The 22873-nt window shown below is 41.3% G+C and overlaps 1 protein-coding gene across 3 annotated transcripts in view; it reads left to right on the forward strand.

Moving 5' to 3' along the window:
* Positions 1 to 22873, forward strand: part of LOC127027046 (GON-4-like protein) — a 29165-nt gene that overhangs the window by 5445 nt on the left and 847 nt on the right. For 2 of the 3 annotated variants that reach the window (XM_050912421.1, XM_050912422.1), the window contains exons 6-30: positions 197 to 247; positions 1042 to 1137; positions 1381 to 1485; positions 2322 to 2492; positions 3335 to 3527; positions 4300 to 4401; positions 5083 to 5123; positions 5431 to 5534; positions 7802 to 8000; positions 9111 to 9197; positions 9727 to 9898; positions 10604 to 10748; positions 10920 to 11070; positions 11755 to 11871; positions 12929 to 14668; positions 15267 to 15510; positions 16511 to 16692; positions 17220 to 17417; positions 17983 to 18126; positions 18607 to 18750; positions 19057 to 19176; positions 19467 to 19580; positions 20071 to 20278; positions 21201 to 21987; positions 22457 to 22559. In XM_050912421.1, coding sequence (XP_050768378.1) covers positions 197 to 247; positions 1042 to 1137; positions 1381 to 1485; positions 2322 to 2492; positions 3335 to 3527; positions 4300 to 4401; positions 5083 to 5123; positions 5431 to 5534; positions 7802 to 8000; positions 9111 to 9197; positions 9727 to 9898; positions 10604 to 10748; positions 10920 to 11070; positions 11755 to 11871; positions 12929 to 14668; positions 15267 to 15510; positions 16511 to 16692; positions 17220 to 17417; positions 17983 to 18126; positions 18607 to 18750; positions 19057 to 19176; positions 19467 to 19580; positions 20071 to 20278; positions 21201 to 21987; positions 22457 to 22559 — 5718 coding nt within the window. The remainder of the gene's footprint in view (positions 1 to 196; positions 248 to 1041; positions 1138 to 1380; positions 1486 to 2321; positions 2493 to 3334; positions 3528 to 4299; positions 4402 to 5082; positions 5124 to 5430; positions 5535 to 7801; positions 8001 to 9110; positions 9198 to 9726; positions 9899 to 10603; positions 10749 to 10919; positions 11071 to 11754; positions 11872 to 12928; positions 14669 to 15266; positions 15511 to 16510; positions 16693 to 17219; positions 17418 to 17982; positions 18127 to 18606; positions 18751 to 19056; positions 19177 to 19466; positions 19581 to 20070; positions 20279 to 21200; positions 21988 to 22456; positions 22560 to 22873) is intronic. The other variant, XM_050912423.1, reaches the window with a different exon arrangement.

Consider the following 22873-nt stretch of genomic DNA (forward strand, 5'->3'; position numbering starts at 1 on the left):
GTATCCATTATACTAAAGTTACTGCCTGTAGAGATCACGTGGGCAGTTTAGAAAGCCTCTGTTTGAAGTCTGTTGTTACTTGGCTACTTTGGAGAACAAGGCCTTAAGCTCAAGTACTCATTTGATTTAATAGATTGTCTAAGCTGGGCAACACCGTGCTTTTCAGGGACAGTTACATTGTTTTTGCTATCTTTAGGTGATTCCAACATGGAATATTTCTCCAATTAAGAAGGCAAATGAGGTGAAGGTAAGTGAACTACTGCTGGGAAATGGGAGACCATACTAGAGGCACCCTGCTGAGCAAGGACTCTTTTGGAGGGGTGGAGCAGACTCGTGTCTAGCACGTTGGGAGTATTGGTGACCAGGAGCGTTGCAAACAGGGTATGCAAGGCAGAACAAAGCAGTTAACATAGCAGCAGGTGCACAGAGGGCCCGAAAGAGCTGCCTTCAGGGGCAGACAGAACATGATGAGGTGATGACATGCTATAGGGACGTCTTTTCTGCTGAGTGGTCCAGCTTCCCATGTTGGTACTGCAGCAGCCTCTACCTGGATGAAACTCCTGATAGCGAATGCCGCTGCTCAGGCCTCATGTTCCGAGGTGCTCCTCCCCGGGACTGTTTTATACACTGTAGGACTGCCTGGAAATATGGCCTGATCTCAGTTTTTTTCCTGAGCTCTGCCTGCTCCAAAAGATTTGTTATCTAGGTGTAGGCAGGATTCAGCAGCGTAGCGGGAGTGAATGGCCATTCAGGTATTAGAAACATGTCTTTGAGATAGTGTCTGCTCACGCAGTGTTTCCATCATATAAATGCTAAATCATTTGTGCCCGTTCTTGCACCTTTTCAAACCACTTACTTTGCTTTACTAATCTTACTTTAGTAATTTCTTTGGTTTCTTCAGCCTTCTTCAGTAGTCGCCTTCCTTTCTGAGCTTCAGGGTATATCCTCCGTTAGAAATCTTTGATCTGATAGTGCACCATTAGAGCGCAGCTCTTTATCTTGCCTGTAAAAAGCTGTCACCTTTCTTCTGTTCTGTTGCAGCCCCCTCAGTTTGTGGACATTCCTCTTGAGGAAGATGATTCATCTGATGAAGAATACCAGCCTGATGATGAGGATGAGGATGAGACTGCAGAAGAGGTAAATGCAACTTGTACAAAGATCTGTTCTGTTCACCATGGAGTTGTCTGCATGTTTGAGTCAGTAGAAGGCTCTCTTTATTTTAACACATGAAAACTTGTAAGTTGTCCCAGACCTTCTAGTAATCTTTCTTCAACGCTATATTATTTATTTGGCTAAAAAAGAGTCTTTGAAATATTAGTTGAAGCAGTGTTTGATTGTGGCATGATTGTTTGATTGCATTCTGCATCTTTTGTGCTATAGAGCTTACTGGAAAGTGATGTAGAGAGCACTGCTTCTTCTCCTCGGGGAGCAAAACGATCTAGGACAAGGCGATCATCTGATGAAGAGGGAGGGACACTCTGCGAGGTAAACTTGCAAGAGAGTTTTTGCTTTCTTTAGAAACAACTTTCAGTCATTATTCCTAAATTATTAATGCAAAAGCAGAAATACGTATTATTGCTTAAAGTTGTGGTGACATTACAGGTGCTATGTGGCTTTAGGGTCCCACTGCAATGGTTCCTGCATAAGCAGTGAAGTGCAACCCTTCCAGAAAGAGCTTAATCTAAAATAAACACGAGTACTTAAAAAAGCACTGGCAATGGAAACAATCGGCTCTTCTTCAGATAATGATTATTTTTCTCATTATTTTTGAGAAGAGTGCAGGAGAATTGCTTTCTGTGCTTGGCTTAGGAGGAGAAAGTGATTTTGATAAAAGCATAAAGGTATTTGTGGTGACTGTATGCACTGTCAAATCAGTAGAAGGAGTATGTACGGTGTGATAGAGTTGAGTATCAGCAGACAAGAATGAGAAAGCGACTGAGAACTGACCACTGACACTGGAATCGGAGAAAGAGCAATAACGTATTGATATTTCCATGTTCCGCGCACCATGGGTTTGTTTTTGGGAGGGTTGGGAGTGTGCCACAATTACTAGTGGTCAGGTTTATCAGCTCTAGTAACGTTGAGACTGATACGCAGATCTTCCAAATGTCTCCTTTCCTGCAAGTCTTTTGAATAGTAAATTTATTTGCGCTTTCTGAAAATCAAAGCCAGTGTAATATGAAGAATCCATTTCCTTCTGTGAAGCATTTCTCTCATTTCTATTGTGCTAGACTCTGGTCAAGCAGAAAAAGAGACTTATTCTGTCCTTGGAAATTTATGTTCTAAATAAAACCTTTTAACACAAAGGCCTTTTTAATTAGATGGAGAAGGTTACTACACCTGTTGTTAGACATATTAGCGCTGAAGTAGTTCCCATGGGACCTCCACCACCTCCTAAACCAAAGCAAAACAAAGACAGCACATTCATGGAGAAGCTGCATGCGGTGGATGAAGAATTGGCGTCAAGCCCAGTATGCATGGATTCTTACCAGGTACTGGTTTTGGGGTTGCGATAATAGCGTGGGTTTAGTTTGAGTAAAATTTGTTAGAAAGGAGGTAGCTTTCTGGTGTTCTCTGCTGTTACTTTTACTTCATTCTGCTCTGCTTTTGTAACTTGAAATAATAAGTTGAATCTCCATAGTGTGTAGGATGCTAGCTCTGTGAGAGAATAGAGGTAGCTGTTAGTAAAGTGTTGTTAGTAACATACGCTTTTAGTTTCTTGTATTGTAACTACGCTATTTATGCTCATAAGTGTCTCACTGCCATTGTTTTGACTGTTAAATGTAATTCTATGACATTTACATAACTAATTAAAATATTTTTCCTTTTGAAAGATACCCTGTCAGCTTAGTTGTGTTTTGCAGACAAGTATACCATTAACACTTGAGGAAGCTTGGTTGTAAAGAGAACCACTGTTTCATATTAATAATGAGGAAAATATTACTGATCTGTGTTACTGTACAAGAGTGAGGAGTCATGAAGAGACGGTCCTGTGCTGCTGCTCAGGATTAATTTCAGATAATGAAGAGGGCAAACAGAGTAAAACATATGTGAAAGAATCAAATATTGCAAGTGGAGATTGCTTCCTCGGTAGCAGATAAGAGTTTGGCATGAGATAAATGAATGATAATATATTTATAAACAATAGCCATTTAATAGCGAGAGTAATGAAAGTTTAGCTTTCTTGGACTACCAAACTAAATGATTCTTTGTGGCAGGAATCTAATATTTTTGGTATTAGACTTTTTTTGGCTGGGCTGAAAACCCTGCTGCCGGAGAAACTGAGAAAAGCAGAGACATTGTAATTCCGTTGTGCTTTTCCTTCACCTTTCAGTCTCTGGAAGACAGCCTCATTGCCTTCCGAACCCGATCTAAGAGACCACTGAAGGATGTTCCTCTTGGTCAGCTGGAGGCTGAGCTCCGAGCCCCAGATATCACACCTGATATGTATGATCCCAATACTGCAGATGATGAAGAATGGAAAAGGTGGCTTGGAGGACTCATGAACGACGATGTGGAGAATGAAGGTATATGACAGATGGTTTGTTGTTGTCCACTGGAATTGGGGGTTACATTGAAAGCCTGGAGCTTTTTCTTTCTATTTATACATAATGTTCTTGGCTGCAGCCGTTATCTTGTTTAGTAATATGCATGTGTTTTGCATGCCATCAGCGTTCCTCATCTTCTCCATGGCCATTTGTGAGGGTTTTTAAACTTCAGGTGTCTCACTTGTAAATATTTACTAGCCAGCACATGCAGAAACTGGCAACCATAAGCGGAAGTTATGTCTTTCAGCCCTTAATCCATCGTGCTGTGTCATGAAGCTGGCAGCACTGATATACCTGAATCTATCTTAGTGTGTCAGGCTCCTTGTTAGGGACGTGACTTGTTTTGGTAGAAACAACTATTTTGTTCTTCGAGAAGAAACAACAACAAGCTTTGGGGCTTGACTTCCTTTTGTCCTGAATTTACCAGTTGCTTACAGTTGTGCAAATTGAATTTAAACCACAAATTGAAATACTACTACTTCACTCTTTCTAAATTTAGGTGAAACTTAGGCCACAGAGAATAAATCCAGCTTTTCTAAGTGGGAATGGCTACACATAAGGATGCTAGTAGCTCAGTTTGAAAAGAGGGTGGGCTTGATATCACTTCCATGAAAAGGAACATACAGTTACTTCAAGCAGTAATCCCAGCCCTCTTTGTGCCAGGTCAGGCAGTAAATGAAGTGCTTCTGCTCCTGGTGACTGATTGGTCTTGGGGCAGAGTAATGACGTTTCAAAACATGCTTTTTATTAGATGAAGCAGATGATGATGACGACCCTGAGTACAACTTCCTGGAAGATCTGGATGAACCAGATACAGAAGACTACAGAAATGATCGTGCTGTGAGAATTACCAGTAAGTCCTTTGGGAATCCCACCTCACTGCTTGTTAGGATTAGTAATTCATTTTGAAAAGTGAGTGTTTTGTTGCAAAGATTTTGCAGCGTAGGCTAACTGAAAAAAAAAAAAAAATCTGCATACTGACTTGAACAGCTTTTTTTATGCAAAGCTGGCTTTCTGTGAATACGTGAAAGGATCTAGCCAGAGCTGCTGTGCTATCAGATGCAACTTTACTCCATAGCAAAGACTGAAGAATAATACTCATGTGACAGTACAGTCTTTCATAAAGCTTCAGCCAATTCAGAATTGAATGCTTGCCTTATGACTTGAGTGTAATTAAATTTTCTCCAAGTCCTTACAGTCTTCGAGTTAGTTCTATAAACATACCACTTCTCATCTTCTCAATAAAGCACACTTGTTTTAGGTCTTATTACAGGTTAACATAACTTTAGATTTAATTCTGAAAATGAGTTTTTATATGATATTTTTGAATCAAAACAGTCTCAGCTGAAGTTTTTTGGGGCCCAGCATTAAAAAGGCATATAATGTCAGCGGCCTTTCCTTCTTGGTCCTCTCTTTGCAAGAGGAGGATTTCCCTTTGCAAGAGAGATTCCTTAAATGACTTGATATTATGACAGGATTGCGAAGTGTTTCTTGGCAAAGGAATCTTCATACTTCTTTTTAATTTTACTTGCAGAAAAGGAAGTGAATGAACTGATGGAGGAGCTGTTTGAGACAGTAAGTGATAAATTGGGTATAGCACTGAAGAACAGATCTTTCTCAGATCTGACATGAAATCTCTAAAGCCATAAAGCGGTGGTCTCTGTAAGATGCTTAGTGCTGACTATGTGCAAAGGGCCCTACCATAAAATTGTAATTTTTAGCCTTGGGAAGGAATGTATATAGGAACTTCCTTAAGTCCCTGCAGAGATTAATGTCTGTGCTAAGAGGATCATCATGAGCTTTATTAGCTAAAGACAGTTGGTGGTAAATGTAGTACTTGAGCTTTCTGTTCCTGACTGTTTTGCTACACATTTGCTGTCAGTTTCAGGATGAGATGGGTTTCTCAAACATGGAAGATGAAGGTCCAGAAGATGAAGATAATGTCACAGAGTCGCGGCCAAATTTTAATACGCCACAGGCACTTAGGTAGGATCATTTGGTTATGGTTGTAAAATTAAAAAAATAACAACTCTGTTGTGATAAAAAGCCTGTGGTTACCTGCAGCTGTACTATGCCATCCACCGAAGAGATAATGCCTCTTCAGCACAGGCCACTGTTTCGAAAGCTCTGAGCCATTTTTTTTTATGAGATTGAACACTTGACCCTCTTTTTTCTGTCTGCCACCTTTGACTTTACTAATTGTGATACATCTGAAGAAGATGACAACAACAATGAAAATGTAACTGTTCAGAAAGAGACAGCAAGAATGCCTGCACTAAAAGTTGGGTGCCGGCTGTTCTGTATCATAGCTGAAAACAGCTGAGGTCTTTCAGAACGGTGATCTATTCCAACAAGCCAGCATCTCTAGTGGAGGATTCTGTTCCTGCTTCTTTAATCTCCATGCTATATATACTGTCCCTGTGTATTTAAATTGTGTTTATTTCTGAAGTCCATCCATATATCCCCCCTTTATTAGACTAATTCTTCTGAAAAAATTGCTTCACTGCCTGCTAAGTCACTTACTTCAGCTGTTAAACTAACAATAGTTAGTGGAGCACGATATTGCCTGACTGGCGATGATACTTCAAAGCAGTGGGTAGAGAAACAGTGGATACTGGGGTGTTGCTGCCTATGTGATCAAAGCCACGTAGGACCTGTGCAAAGAAGATCCCAACCTTAAAGTGGTAGCCACTCTAGCGCTCTTAATTCTTGTGCTTTACACTGTGGTGGCGGGTATAGTGTTCTGAAATAATTTCAGAAAAATAATAGTTTTCTTGCCTTTTTTAATTTTTTTTAAATTTTTTTTATCGTTAAGGGGAGGGGTAAAGTTCACTTACTGCGCTTACATTTTTCTGATGACAAGAAACGCTTGAGCTGGTTTGACCAAGTGTGTCACCTTATCTTTCAAGTAAATAGCTGGGATGTAATGGTGGCCTTTTCTAAGGAAAAAGACTGCATAAGATAGCTGAGGCCTAGGTCTGCAACAACTGTAAAGTTTGGAAATTGGCTTTTGATGATTTTTGGTACGGGTTATACTTGAAACAGTGCCTTGAAGAGGAAAGGGTATAAAGCATTTCTTTCTAGGTAGTAATACCACTCTATTTAACCAATTACAGAAACTGGCTAAAGGTGAACTGCAGTATGAATGGTGTCTCCTTGTTTATGGGGCAGATCAGCTCAAGATTAAGCTGTATCTGTTTGGGAAAGGAGCTAAAATGAAGGCTGGAGTTTCTTGATACTCTCTCTGGGATGAGCAGTACCAGAGGGGAGTGCAGCAGTTCTTAAACCAGCTACAGACTAAAAGCAGGGAAACGTTATGCTCTCTCTTATTATTTGTATGCATTTGTCTTTGATAACGGGGGGCCGATTTTTCTTTGGTGGGCCGTTCTCCCAATTGTTTCTTCACCAGTTTTATCTGTATACAGGATTCTTAAAGTTGTTTTGGGGCAAAATATCCATTTGCTAGGTTTATTGTTGTTTTTATGATACCTTGCATTAGAAGCATCATGGAACAACTTTACTTATAACTTACTTCAGGCCTATTACAGAAGTGAAGCTGATAACTAGCAGAAATCAGAATATTAACTGGTGTAGCTAAAAAAATCAGTCATAAAGCAGGCGATAGTTGAAGCTGGTTTTGAAAGGATGGTAATATGTACATGCTCTTTTCTGCTACAGGAGTAGCTCTTACTATAGTATCAGCAGATGTGTAGTACTCTGCATAAACCTAGGTAATAATTAGATTTTTTTTTTTTTTTTTCTTTTAAAAGTAACAGCAGTTACTTGAGTCAGTGTGTGATCTTTCTGGAGACCCTCATGGTAAAATGCCACCCATAATACCTTGGGTTCAGACCTTGCCTGATGATATAAGTTAAATAGGATTCGTTCTAATGTATTGTAGATTATCTTAGATCCTGACTGCTGTTGAGAGTATCTGGGCACTTGAGTGGAACACACATGGGGTATGATTGGGAATGGTGGACAAGACTGTTACTGTCCTTGGAATAAACAGTTGAAGCATTGCATCCCAGAACTATGACAGTGCTGTAGTAGATTAAAAGATTTATGTATGAGCCCACTGTATAAATAACTCTGTTTTTTCAAGTTGAAGTATACTGTCAAAGTGCTGAGTCGTACAGGGATGATGGTTCTTAAACTGTGCATCCCAGATACAGAGTAAAATATTCTAAATAAATGTGAATGGTTATTAAATCATATGCTTATTATATTTCGGTCTGCCTGATCTCCAACAGATTTGAAGAGCCTCTGGCCAATTTACTGAATGAACAACACCGGACAGTGAAGGAACAACTTGAGCAGTTGAGAATGAAAAAGTCCTCCATCAAGCCACCACAAGAGATAGAAAAATCAAAACCTCAAAATGAGAAGCCTCTCCAGAGCCTTGTTCTGGACAGTATGCAAAGAAAGAGGCTCCAGCAGCAAATGCAGCAGGTAATAAAATGTTGTCTGGTCTGACTTAATGAATATTTGCTGTATACTGCGGGGGGGAAGCCAATGGTACAGCAAGCACTTTGGCGTGCTTCCTTAAAGAAGTTAATTGAAAAAGCTACATTGGAAGCTGGAGCTTTAATAGGTGATATTTACGTGCCCGATTCTACACTGAAAGACAATTTGAATGGAATGTGCAAAGTAGAGCTTATTTCTTGGCATCTGTCTTGTTCTCATGTGAGATAGCTGCCTTGGCCGTGTTCGAATTCTGACTGTACTCTGTCAAAATCTTCTGTTTTCACCAACTTCTTTATTACTTTCTGAGAATATTACTTTTGATGTAGTTTGAATGATTTTTTTTTTTCCTCCTCCCACCACACAAAACTGTGTAGAAATTCAGTTTGAACATTTCAGAAGCTGTCAGCAGCGTAGATGAGAGGCTGTACTTAGAGACTTTTTTTCCATGTCCATACAAAGTTCAAGAGCACTTCTTCTCAAAACTTGAAACTTAATGTCAACTCGATCTCATGATGACAAAGTGCACTGGTTTTGTGTGAACTTGATACAAGTCTTGCTGAGTAGTTGCTTATTATTCTGCATACCTTGTACAGCGTCATGTCTTGGTCTGTGGCAGCAAGGAAAGGACACAGAACTCTCAAACACAAGCTAAAGAAATGGATCTTGCATTAGACGTGTAGAGTAAATGACCTTTTTAATTTTTTAGCTGCAAAGCAAGATGTATGGGGTTTGTGTGCATATGGGGAGTTCTGATAGCTGAAGTCATTGTTTCTGAAGAAATACTTAAGTATTTAATTAGGAAAAAAAATATCCTTTCTGTATTTATTGTTATGGTATGAGACTTTGGCACAAAAGCTAGGAAAGTGCCCTAAGACTTGAACAGATGATGTGTTCAAAATCTGTGTAATAAACTTCCTGCCAGCGGATATTAAAGTTTCCCCTCAGTTTTCTATTGCTTAAAAGGTTTTTTTGAAGTCAGAATGTGATTTTTGGGGTGCTCAGGAGATATTTCTTGTGCCTCTATACTTATGCTTTCCAGTTTCTTGGATTTCTGATACACTGAAAAAAACCATTTGTCTGATTTTATTCTTCAAGCACGTTCAGCTTCTGACTCAAATCCATCTTCTCGCAAGTTCCAACCCTGCTTTAAGTTCAGAGGCCAGTACTACCAGGATGTTTTTGGTAAGGATATGTCTAAAATCAGAGCTACATGAATTTTAATGATTGCTGGTCACTGGAGATATTTAGAGAGCTTAATTTATTTAATTGGCCCCATTAAATTGAGAGAGGCTACCACTCAATAAGGGAATGATGTTGTTAGCCTACTATGAACATGCTCGGTACTTAGAGAAATAATTCACATTGTGCAGACTAATAACAGTTCTTTGAATTGGCATGCCTTTGTATTTGTTTTTATTGTTTTCTTGGAAATACTGAAAACAAAGTTCAAAAAATACAGCTTCTGTAATTAGTGAACATTCTGTGACCTTGAAAGGTTCTGGAAAGTGGGGGAATTTAAAAAAAAAAAAAATTTCTTCTGATTGTTCCTAGATTTATAATGCTCAAAAATAAGACCTGTTACACTCTACTTCTTTTTATGCCTGTCACTTCACCAGCTTTTATTTTTTGCATTACTGCATTACATGTATTTGTTCTTTACATTCCATTTGAAGGCACATTCTTTTATCTCTTTCTGTGCTTGACTTCGCAGAGTGAGCTTGGTAACTTTGCTCGAAGCTCTACGCTCCTTCGTCAGTCGTTCAATCCTAAGTTTCAAACAATGTTCCAGCCGTGTAACTTGAAGGGAGCACTGCAGCTCATTGAAGATTTTCATGCCCAAGTCCAAGTTGACTGGAGCCCTCGCAAGGCTGTGAAGAAGAGTGGTATGTATTTGAAGGGACAAGAGGTGGGAAGGCATTTACAGTGGGAGCTATTTCATGCTATGCACCCTCCAGATGAGAGTTCAGACTGCTGTTTGAAATGATTTTTTTTTTAATTTTGTGAGGTATTTTTTAGATAAAACCATCCACTTTGACCGCCTATTTGCTTCTTAAACTTGAAACACAGTAAAGCATTGTTATATGAGCTGTTGACTTTTGTTTGACGTCGTAATCCTGCCATTTGTTGTTCTGCAGATGATGTTTTGAGCTGCAGAAGTCCATCAAGAAACTATGAAACTGGAAATAATTGTTCCAAATGTGTTGGTTAACACACATCAAGGAAATACTCCCTTCATTGGAGTATTTTAGTAAAAAAAAAAAAAAGCTCCAAACTGTTGGTTTTGAATATTTGGTTTGTGATTTTTCTGCTACCTAGCGAGTGAACTCACTTGAAATAAACAGAGCTTTTTACAAGTGCTTTTTCATTATAGAGCAAAAGAAAAGATGGAAGGGGAGAGTAATTTTACCTTTTGCTGGTGTAAACTTAAGGGCAAAAACTAGGAAATATGCAAGTTCTAAAAACCAGGGAGAAAGTCTCTTTCTTTTTGCAGTGAAGGGAGTAAAAGAAACTGTTTTCAAGAAGTCAGTTGTGAAAAACATTATTTGTCCGTGTATATGTCTATCCTTATCTGTTAATTCTTTTCACAGCCAATGAATTTCCATGTTTGCCAAAGCAAGTGGCATGGATTTTGGCAACAAGGAGCATCTTTATGTATCCAGAGTTACTGCCAATATGTTCCTTGAAAGCAAACCCTCCCCGGGACAAGATTATCTTCACCAAGGCAGAGGACAAGTAGGTGCTTAGCATTATTGAATAAAATGCATACAAATGAGACTTCTTTGTTAAGGAGAATTTCTAGGATGCACACTTTCGGGATATCTGTGTATTGTGCAACAGCACATCCAAATATCAATCTGCCGTACTGTCTAAAAGACTTTTTATCTCTCCCCCGTCCCCCTTCAGTTTATTAGCTTTAGGTCTGAAACATTTTGAAGGGACAGAGTTTCCAAAGCCTTTGATCAGCAAGTATCTCTTGCCAACAAAAACTGCCCACCAGCTTACAGTACGAATCAAGAATCTCAATATGAATCGAGCCCCTGATAATATCATCAGAGTAAGTGATGCATTCAGATTATGGTTTGGCATTTTTCAGATTTGTGTGTCTGGTTGGTGTTTGTTATACATGAAGAGATGTGCTGGTTGTTCCAAGGACCTTTTTGTATATGTGCTGACACTTTCTTAAAAGGAAATGTCATCCTTTTATTAGCAATGAGGATTTCTTCAAAAAGACCTTATCCTCCGTACTTTGCAAGTACTTATATTGCTATTTTGACTCTTTAAAGCCCAGCACTTGCAGACAGTCCTAGTACAACTGTGGCTTCAGTAATCCTGACAAATTCATACAAATAAGCTTTGAGTAGCGAAGCTTAAACAAAAGTGCTGTCTCCAGTCAGGCTGAAGGTCCAGCTGGTCAGGTATCCTGTCCCATAAGCTGACGGCCACTGCTGAAGAGAGATTAAGAACCAGAAACACTTAAAGCAAGTATGCCTGCACATCTGCTAGAACTTCATGCTTGCTTTCGAGAGAAACCAAGATGGCAGTGAGCTCTTGTTTAGCCTTTATTTTTTTTTTTAATGTTTCTGTGGGTAATACCTTATTAAAGTAGTAGTGATGAGAATTGCTTTATTCACATGAACACTTTTACAGAGCACAATCATTATCCTGCATCCCAGCAGTTATTGCACAGGTGATCTGACCACAGTCATCTTGTCTTGCCTTCTCTCCTGTCTCCACGTAGTACTATAAAAAGACAAAACAGTTGCCCATTCTGTTCAAGTGCTGTGAGGAAATCCAGCCTAATGAGTGGAAGCCACCAGTGGAGAGAGAAGAACACCGCCTGCCATTTTGGCTAAAGGTAGTTTCTGCTATTCTTCATCCAGCACAGGGCGTTTTTTTGTTGCTGTTTAGTTGATTTTCTTTTGCGGCTTTGTTTGTTTTTTTTCTTTCTTTTTCTTTACAGGCTAGGTCCAGAGTGAGTTCTTTGGTTAGCCTGTAGCTCTGAAGTCAAAATGTAGTCTGATTGTATTGCATGGGAGCCTGTGTTATCCTGAGTCTAGCTAGTTAATGTAGCAAGAACAGTAGTACTTAGCAACCTGAAGTATTGTCTGCCCAGCTGCAGTACATGATTGAAGGACATGGACATACAGTGTTTGTTGTCACATCCTCGTTTTGCTACCTGGGTGTATTTCTAATGTCTCTGGTTTGATGTGTTGATTTTATTTGGCTTTGTTCATTTGTTAATCAACACAGTCTGACCCTTGCCTTATGGTTAGCAGTGTTGCCACCTTGCCCACTGTACTACAGCCATGAGAGAGGGGGTGTTCTTCCCCCTTAAAACCTCACCTTCTAAGAGGAAAGAAGAAATCTGGGGGTTTGGAGTGGGTTTTTTTAAGGTTATCTTCACTTGCAGTGTGGCTGTTATTTCTGTTATACCCAAATGTCTCATGCTTCGTAAGGATTCTTTCTCTGAGATTCTTTGCACAAGTAAGACTAAGTTGGAGGCATAGTGACCATGCCTGTGAGTCAGTCAAGGAGGACTGTGTCTGAGGAAAGAATTAGACTCGGATGCCATAAAATCCAGTTCTCTTGATCGCCCATTGTATTTCATTGTTACAGTGAAGCTTCCTTCCCACAAAATCTTGTATTTACTAAAGGAACCTTTATAAAGCAATTCAATTCTGTTGTTTCTTTCGGGCTCTCAGATTCTTTTGAAGGCTTTGGAGTAAAACTCGTGAATAAGTAATATACAGTAAATATAAAGCAATATACAGTAGTATAAAGTAAATAATGTAAATAAAAACCGCTTTACTTTTAGAAGCAAGTTGCTGTCTGTCGCCTTCTGTGGTGCCGTTTGAAGGTGGTCATAGAGACATAGCCTATGGACGGGACTAATAAACTCTTGTTCCCTTTAGGCAAGCTTGCCCTCCATTCAGGGGGAATTGAAGCAATTAGCAGAAGATGCCAGGGAGATGCCAGGTTCACCTGATGCAGAATCTGTCTTTTTGGGGACAGGAAAGGAAACTTCAGACACAGAATACGATGAAAAATACCCTCTACTCATGCCAAAGGGACTAGTACTGACCCTAAAGCCTCTTGCCAATCGATTCTCTAGGAGAGCATGGAGGCGGCAGAGGTCTTCAGCTCTGAAGCCTGTCCTCATTCGACCGAGTCCTTGTCTGCAGCCCAGTTCCAACACTGTTAACATCCAGAAAACTGTGAAGTTGTCCCAGTCAGAAGCTCCTCCCAGCAAAGTTATGGTTCAGATTCCTCGGCTAATCCAGCCAGCTACAGTTATGCAGACGGTGCCGGGAGTGCAGCCTTTGAATGTTCCAGCAGTGGTCGGAAGTGGGGATGGTTTGGAATTTCAGAATGTGCTCTCCACTTCGCATTCGGACTCCAGACAAGCTTTCTCAGCTGCTGTACCACCAGCTCTAGTGTCCTCAAATCCAGTAACTTTTCAGCCAAAACTGATGTTGCCAGCTTTGGCCGGAGCAAAAATACGCAAACCTTGTGTTCGTAAGGGATACCAAAAGAAAAAAGGGACAAAATCTGCCCCACTGATAAAGACTTCACCTTTGATTCAGCCATCTCCTGTCATCCTTACTGTACCTGCTACCACAGTGAAAGTGGTGAATATAGGCAATGGTTGCAATATGATTCAGCCCATAAATACAACAGTTGGTAGAGGCACTCAGGCTATTCCAGTTACAACCTTATTGGTAAATCCATCCACTTTCCCATGTCCGTTAAATCAGCCTCTAGTGACTTCTTCAATCCCTTCGCTGATAGTCTCTCCTAACCCTGTTGGTCTTTCTGCATCATCTGTTGGTGAAAATGAAGAACAGCTGAATCTGGTTCCTTCCTGCCCTGCTGGAAACAACAAAAATACCTATCCCACGGTGGAGCCGAAGGTTGAACCCCCAGAGCTGTACGTTTCATGCTCCGCTGTTTCCCCCAAGAAGGAGTGTAGTACAAATCCTGCCACTTCAAATAATGGCAGTCAGGAAAAGGTAAATAAGAGTGACTGCTGTAGCTGGACAGTGGTAGAAGGAGACGAGAACGCTTCGGAGCCATTGTCTGTGGACCTTTTGCCTCATTTAGAAGATCCAGATGAAACGGTGAAAATTGAGCCTGAAGATTCAAGCGATGCTACCAAGGAAGTAAATCCAGTACAGAAGAGGGATCTTTTATGTGCTGAAGTGAAGGAGGAATTCATGCTGGATCTTGGCCAGGAGCTGAACATGGAGGCTGCGTGTTCATGTTCAAATGACCTGAAAGAAATTAAAAAGGAGCATACTTCATGTGACGAGAAGGGGGAAGAAGAACGACGGGCTTTGCAGTCACCTCCCCATGGTGAACAGCAGATGGATGCAGGTGTTGTCGCTGGACCACAAGTAAGCAGTGAGTCTCCAAAGAATCTTTCTTACACGGCAGATGTTGAGGCAGAATTTAGTAGTCCACTAGGAAGACCAGAGGATTCATCCAGTATAGATGGCCAGTCTGTTGGGACACCAGCTGGCCCTGAAGCTGGAGGAGAGAGAGAAGGACAAGAAGAAGAGGAAGAAGATGACTTTGATGATTTTACACAAGATGAGGATGAAGAAATGTCATCAGCCTCAGAAGAATCTATTCTTTCAGTGCCAGAACTTCAGGTAAAAGCAAACAAAACTTTAAAAAACTTGCTAATGACAAATACCGGTGTCCTGAAACGCCATAGTGGCGTCAGGGCAAATCACAATTTGAATCCAATTGGAAAGCTGGACTGTTAACTATATAATAGCATGGTATTGTGCTGTTGTACAGAGAAATTGGACACCACGTTTTTTTCTGAGAAGATTCTAGGTCCAAGCTAAAGGAATATCTTGCAAATATGCAGATTTAAATTCTGCTGAGTTGTAAGGACTTCCTCAACTGACGCTGTTCTTTAATAAGAAGTACTTTAAGTGAAAATTATTTTCCAGGTCACAATTCCAGCAAGCCTTTAAGAACTAAGATGATCATTAAGGAATCCCAGTTAACTTTAGGCTTTTATAAGTGGCAGATTCTGAAATTTAATTTTGTGCATGATACAAAACTAGGCAGTTCTGGTTGTTGTTGAATTCTGTCCCTTCAGTAGAATCCTGTAGTTGGTCAGATGTTGATCTGTGAAATTGGCTGTTAGAATTATGATGGAGCGAGCTAGTTGCTGAATGACATTAAAACAAACACTAAAAGAAAACAATGTGACTTTTTTTGTTGTTGCTTTCTAAGGAGACAATGGAAAAACTTACTTGGCTTGCAACAGAGAGACGTTTAAGCCAAGAAGGAGATTCTGAAGAAGAGAATTCCCAGGAAGAGAACTCTGAGCCTGAGGAGGAGGAGGAGGAGGAAGGGGAAGGAATAGAGAGTTTACAGAAAGATGATGAAATATGTGGAGATATATCAGAGGAACCTAAATCTGCCTTCACATTGACAAAGACGGCCCCGCAGGTGGAAGCCCACAGAATGCCAGCAGGTAAGTTCTGTGGGTTTCTTTTGACACAGGGCATGGGGAAATAGAGCTGCTCTCTGCGTTAAAAGCAAAACAATGGGGAAACTGTATCTGGGTATAATTTCACTTAGCGTATGTGAGCTTAGTGATGCTTTCCATCTGGAAATTAAATTTTGCAACACAGTCGCTATTCTGTAAAAACAGTTCTTACCATAGAAGCCCTTGTGCCTGTGAACCAAGTGTCTTTAGTCCATTGTAATGCGTTTATGCTTCAGAAATTTGCAGACCTAAGATTGGCGGTTTGTGTCAGCTAATACCCAGTACCTGTACAAGAACAGTATTAAATAGTCAAATCTTTGCTAAAGTGAATTTTGTGTTAGAAGGTCATGTTGGGGAAAAATAAATGAAACAAAATAATACCTTAACAGAATCTAGCAAGTGGCAGATGAATTTGAGCAGTGAACTTTGAGGAGGTGGACCTCAGCCCGTTAGACCAACAGGTTCCTAATCTAAAGACATAAAAATCTCGATGTAGCAACCCTTAGTACACTATTTCAGTCCCTATTATGTGACACCGGTTATTTATCTGTGATGTTAACTCTATTCACGTAAATAATAAGCTAAAAGAATAATTTGCAAGTGTTAACAGCCAGCTCTGGTGCTCATATGGTATCTCTGTTCACCCACTGTGATTTTTTTTTTGCCCCTGGTATGCAATAGATGTATCTATTAGCTCTTAGTAGATTGCTAGCTGCGTAACAGCTCGGATGGGTTTGTTGCTGTATCCAGAGATGTTTCCCGTCAGATGCTATAAAAATAAACAGCCAATTTAAAATATGTTAGCCAGCCTGACTAATGAAAAGTATATTGCTCATACACTTACAGGAGAGCGTGAACAGTTAAGTCATCACTAACTCTGAAAACCTCCTTTTCTGTTGCAATATTGATCTAGAAAAGTAGTTGTCTGCCAGCCCAGGGAACGTATGAAACGTACCTGTACAACTGGCTTTCTGCTTCTTCACAGGAGAAAACATGAAGGCCCCTGGGAAGAGCAGGAGCTCTCACAGAACCAGAAATAAGAGGGGACGGGCTCGTGCTAGCAAAGATACATCTAAGCTGCTCCTCTTGTATGATGAAGACATCCTGGAGAGAGATCCCCTGCGGGAGCAGAAAGATCTGGCATTTGCACAAGCCTATCTAACCAGGGTAAGCCAGACCAGTGTGTAACCCAGAAATAGGCACATCGGACACTTTGAGTCCTCTCACAGAGTTCATGCCTGAGCCACATAACTGCCAGTTCTAACTGGGTGTACTGGATCTGGCCGAGATGGAGTTATCTTTCTTCATAGCACCCCATATGGTGGTCCTTTACTTACTAAACTGTCTTTATCTTGACCTGTGAGTTTTCTTGCTTTTGCTCTTCCTCTTCCCTCCCCTGTCCTGCTTCGGGGGAGGTGGGGAGTGAGTGAGTGGCTGTGGGGGTGCTTCGCTGCTGACTGCAGTCAGTCCACAACACCGGGCCTCTGCTCATTTCAGAATTTCAGAGTCTTGGATTTGGTTCCCTTCTCTCTGGTGAGCAGTTCAAATTTATCTTTAAGGAAGAGACTTGGTTGGCTCAACAAAACTGGAAGCACTGTGTAAATTCTGAGTAGCAAGAGATCAAAGGTTACTAAATTAACTTGTTTTCTTCCTGGATGTTATGTAGTCCTGTAAAGGTCTGTTGCTCTTTCTAGGTGCGTGAAGCCTTGCAGCATGTTCCTGGAAAGTATGAAGACTTTCTTCGCGTTATCTATGAGTTTGAGATTAGCACGGACAAGCAAACAGCTGTGGATCTCTATTCCACTTTACAGAAACTGTTGCATGACTGGCCACAGTTGCTCACAGATTTTGCTGCCTTTCTTTTACCAGAACAAGCTTTGGAGTGCGGACTGGTAGGTAGAATGAAAGAAGGAGACCAAATTTTAAGCAGACAATGTTGTCAATGCTTGTGGGAGTGAAAGAATAAGGAATTCTTCCTAGGGCAAGAAAGGTGAACAGCTGGTAAATCATTTGCTTACCTTGCTGTTTTATTAATCAGAATTGAAAAGTCTAGTGTTTAAGTCTCATACTAAGTATTCCTGTGGAGAATCAGCCTTTCCCAGTTACGTTGCAGAACCCAACTGCAGAGACAACGTGCAGATACAGCAAGTGGAATGGTTCCCTTGTCTCGCAAATCAGCCTTCCACTTTGTAAGATAGAGGTTTTCACCTGTTAAAATCTTTCTGGATTTTCCTATCTTATGTGCATATGGTTGAAGCAAAACTTTATAGCTCGCCTAACTACTGATTATACAAAGGCTTGTTTCTCTTCCTCCACCTCTTCTCAGTTTTGCAATGGGTGTCAACACAAATGGAAACCAAATAGCAAGACAGGCATTTTATGGCTTCCTTAAGCCAAGTAGAGATGCTTGGAAATATATTCTTGAACATGAGGAGTGAATCTTTTTCTTTTGGTCAGTTTGAAGAGCAGCAAGCATTTGAAAAAAGCCGGAAGTTCCTCAGGCAGCTGGAGATTTGTTTTGCTGAAAATCCTGCCCACCATCAAAAGATCATCAAAGTTCTGCAGAGTTGTGCAGACTGCCTCCCCCAGGAGATTGCAGAGGTAATTCGGGCATCCCGGTATCTCCTTTCTCTCAAAAACCCTGAGAATGCAATTAGCTAGCCTGCTTCACTGTTCCCATGTGCTGCTCTTTGAGACCACAAGAGCTTATCAAGCGCAATCTCCCTCAGTGGGGCGTGGTAGAGAATTGAAGCTGTCTCTTCAAGAGGCTTTGCAATTAACTAGCCTGTGTGTCTCCTCTCTCCTACCTCCACCTTGCTTTTATCACCTTGCAGGTGAAATTTTAGCTTAGCGCCTACTACAGAGTCTGCCTAGAATTTTGGAGGGATATTTCTATGCTAATTTGATAGCTGGGTGTGGAATGATCTCAAAATATTCATGAAGTAGTACCAATGCAAGCATAAACTTCCATGTTGGAGGTCTGATAAGCCTTGATGTTCCACTTGCTTTGAGAAGTCCTTCTGAGAAGAATGTGACGACGTGGAATGAAACACTCATTTTCTCTGGATTTCTCTCTTTCAGCTGAAGACCCAAATGTGGCAGTTGTTGAAAGGACATGACCACTTGCAGGATGAGTTCTCCATTTTCTTTGATCACTTACGGCCCTCAGCCAGCCGCATGGGAGATTTTGAGGAGATCAACTGGACAGAAGAGAAGGAATATGAGGTGGAGCAATCTCTTCTCCAAGACCAGAAAAGATAAAAGCAGAGATATTAGACGTGTTTGAACTTGAAGAACTCAAATTGAGGCTGCATTTCCAGAGAGAGGGAAGCAGCAGGGTGGGATAGCTGTTGGTGGACTGAAGCAAACTTTTCAAATTTTTTTACAGCATTTACGTCTCTTCTAACATAATTGAACTTGTCGTGTCCTGGAACTGAGCTCAATATTCAGAAATTCATGGGGAAAATGAAGTTTGGTTTGCTGAAGAGCTATCACGATAGAGCAGTTTTTGTGTGTTTCTTTTTTTTGTAGTTTGATGGCTTTGAAGAGGTGTCTTTGCCAGATGTAGAAGAGGAGGATGAACCACCCAAGATGCATGCAGCCTCAAAAAATAAGAAGCGGAAAGAGATCGGAGGCCAGAACAATGACAAGGTGGGCCTGGGGTATCTCAGTAGTCCACATATCTGGGCTCTGAGCAAACGCACGCCCATGAGGATAAATGTGTCTTACCGAGAGACATGACAACAGCCTAAAAAGATTTGAAGAAAGGGGATTGAACTGTTTCCATTGTGCTTTGCTTGCTAGCAGCATAATCGCTTTAGTTCTCTGGGTGTGCGCAGCGTGCCACTCGGCCCTTCCTGGCTCCCTCTGGGGTTAACCTTCCCTGACTGTCATCTTTGTGAACCATGCACATTTGTCAGCTGGAGTATGTCTGTTTCCAGGAGGTCGAGTGGGTAGATGGGATGAAGGAATGTTCATGTTCCTGCCATGAAGGGAGTAGCGATCTCAAGCTAAAGAAAAGCAAAAGGAGGACCTGCAGCCATTGTAGTAGTAAGGTTAGTTGATAGGCCAAGTCATTGGAGTGGTGAGTGGAAAGTAGAGTCCTGCCAAGAGACCCCCTGTTGTGATGATCTGTCCAGCCTCGGGCCTCGTGTCTCCAAAATAATGTGTTGAGGAAGAAAATAAACCAAAAGATGACCAGTAGTGTCTCCCTCTTCGGAGCTCTGACTGCACTACCTGGCCTTCCCCTGTCTATCTCCTGCTCACTTTCTACTGCCCCTCCTTGCTGTGCTAAATAGTGTTAATTTTGATGTTCTTTTGAGTTAAGAATAAGCTTTTTTAGTGGAAGATGCTTGTGTGGCCACTATGTGAAAAGAACTGTGCCTGTTCGTAATAATAAAAAAGATTCAGCTTTCTAAATGCGAACATATTGCCAAACTGAAGCCTTTGTTAGGGTCAAGGAATACTTTGGCAGCAAAGGCCGAGGTGTTAGGTTTGGATGGATATACCACATCTGTAATTGTATGCCTATATATTGATTTGCAGGTGTGTGAAAACAAATTTTATAAAAATAAAGATTCTCAAGAGCTGACTGCAAGCCTTGTTCAACAAGAATCAAGTCCTCAGCCCGAAGGGAAGGATTCTGGAATGTCTAAGGAACCTGCAGAGGAAAGCCTGGAGAACAGAGATGAGGGAGAGGATGTCCAGAGCAGAACAAAAACCATATCTAGGAAAGTGGACTCTCTGGCTTCAGGTACGTGAAAGTCTGGTGTACAGAGAGGTATATCCTTCATCTCCAAACTGGTTCACGCAAATGAAAATAGGTATAGGACTTTCTAATGCAAATTTATTGAGAGAATGGGAACTTCTAATAATCTTTTTTCATTTTTCCTTGTGTTCATCCATTCTGGATGCTCTAAACATGCATATATCCAGAGCATTCCCTTCAAAAAAAGCCTTCCTGACTAGAGAAATATTCTCCCCTTTTCAGAATGATTGGGCCATTTAAGCTTCTCTGGCTAGCATACTAATCCAATTCCCAGTACTACCAATCCATGATACTGGTTTTTTTCCAGTTTTCATTTTAGCACAGCAATTCAAAATCACCCTCTCTCTAATCTTCCTTTAAATGATGTCCTTCATGTTACTTGTATTTCCTTCAGTATGGTACAGACAAGGGGGAAACATGATTATTGCAGGATAAACAACCTGAAAGAGATCTCTTCCTTCTTTCAGTAACCACGTCTCAGTTAACGCTACCGTTGGGAGACGATGCGCAGGTTAAATATAGTGCTTTAAATGTAATGCAACCTGATGTCTAGTTTATAGTGGTTTTGGAACTAGGGTGCCAAGAGCAGCAATGGCTGTTTCACTTGAGAATTTTGTTCTGGGCAATGCATTTAAGCTTTTTCATGTGTTCATCACTTCTTCACACAGCAACTGGTTGTAGTCACCCACAGCGGTGAAGAAAATTGACCGCAGGGTGCCGCCTTTGAAGTACAGGGTGGGTAAACTGCAGGTAGAATTACAAAGCTGCTCCCAAACTGTGTTCTCATTTACAGCATTATGCTCTAGAATAATAACAATAAAAAAATCTCTTAAAAAGTAAATGAATAAAGCCTCCAGAAGTTTTTCTTACTAACAGCTAGTCTGAACTTGTTTGGGTTTCTTATCAGGATCTCACCTGGAAGGAAAGATTGTCTCCGGCAGACAGGCATCTTCTGAAAAAGCTGCGCTGCCTGATAATCAGGTTCAAGAAGCAGGTGTCCGTGCTGTTGTGAATATTGCGAAGGACAGTGACTCTTCTGTCACTGGCCCCAGATGGACACATCTACAAAAAGCTACTCTAAAACTACCTCAAGAAACCAAAGACTGCCCTTGCGCTGTGGGGAGTGAGGGACTAAACCAGCAACATCAAGGAAATGCAGATGCTTCCCTTGGGCTGAGCAGAGATCTACTGCTGTCTTCTCGTTCTGCTACAGTAAAAGGTTTAACGGGACCTAGTTCCTCTTCTGGAAAGAGTTTATGTCAGACTGAAGGGCTTCATTCTGATTCATCAGATAAGCTTGCTGTCTTTAGTCACGCTTCAAAATTAGGTGTGAAAGAATTTGAGGGACCACCTTTGCCTCTGGAAGGAAAACCTGAAGCAAAGCAGGGTTGGATAACAGCAGGTAGAAAACCAACACTGGGTAAGAGCTGCAGCTCACAGTCCCCTGATAATTGCGTTTTGGAAACAGATGGTACGGGCTGCACTGGAAATTTTCCTGAGAGCAGATTAAAGTCAAATGCAAACAACTGCTTCCAGGTGCATCAGCATTCTGAGCAGCCAGAAGATAGAGTGGTTACTGCCTCCCTGGGGCAAAAGGAAGAGGAGCAGCAGCAGCAGCGAGTCACAGAAGCAACCGTGTGTGCCAAGAACAGCAAAGTCAGCTCAACTGGGGAGAAGGTTGTCCTCTGGACCAGGTATATCTGCCTGAACTGCGTCTTACATCCTTTGTGCATTCAGTATTTGGCTTCAGCTTTCATGGTATAGAGTATCCTTTATTTTCATTTTGTATTCCCATTTTCTAATGTCTTCTGCCCCCTCCCTTTGAATATTCCTGCCTTGCTTCCTCTAACCACAGCCCGTCATAGCTGCCATCTTGGTCCTATGAGAAGCACTGTCTGCTCGTGGCAGTGTAATCATTGCAGTACTTCAGGCTGGGAAAGAATTTCTTTTCTCCCTCAAAAAGCTTAAAAAGCGGCTAAATGCAGCTCTGCTTGGAGATGTGTCTTGTGATTGGTGGTGGTGGTCATAGTAAAGGAACAAGCGTGCTGGACTTGCTCTGTGATTGTTACCCTTACCCGGGAACGGGCCTCTCGGGCTTGTGGAGGTTGAAGCGTGTCAAGGCTTGGTTTTGGCTGCTTTGATAGCTATTGTACTGTTCTGCAGGGAGGCCGACAGAGTCATCCTCACCACCTGCCAGGAGAAAGGAGCCCAACCGGAAACCTTCCATGCCATCTCGCAGAAACTGGGCAACAAGACCGCTAGCGAGGTGAGGGGTTGGGGCGGAAAAGCTTGCATCTGCTACAGCGAATGGGGAAAGGAAGGAAGGAAAGGTGGAGGTTTGCCTTCATATTAGTCTCCCAAACTTAACTTTAATTTGATGCTGCATCAGAGAAAAATAATCCCAATTGCAAATAAAAAACCAAAACCAAAACGAACCCTGATCTCTTCTGGTGGAGCTAAAAATCACGACTGCCATGGTCCTTTCTTACAACATTACCATTGATATTCTACCCTTATATTTGGTACCAGAATTGTTTCAGGGACTGCTGCTTGGGTCTTCAGCCTTCTACTTCAATACAA

Source organism: Gymnogyps californianus, chromosome 29 (genome assembly GCF_018139145.2).
Source record: "Gymnogyps californianus isolate 813 chromosome 29, ASM1813914v2, whole genome shotgun sequence".
Taxonomy (NCBI): domain Eukaryota; kingdom Metazoa; phylum Chordata; class Aves; order Accipitriformes; family Cathartidae; genus Gymnogyps; species Gymnogyps californianus.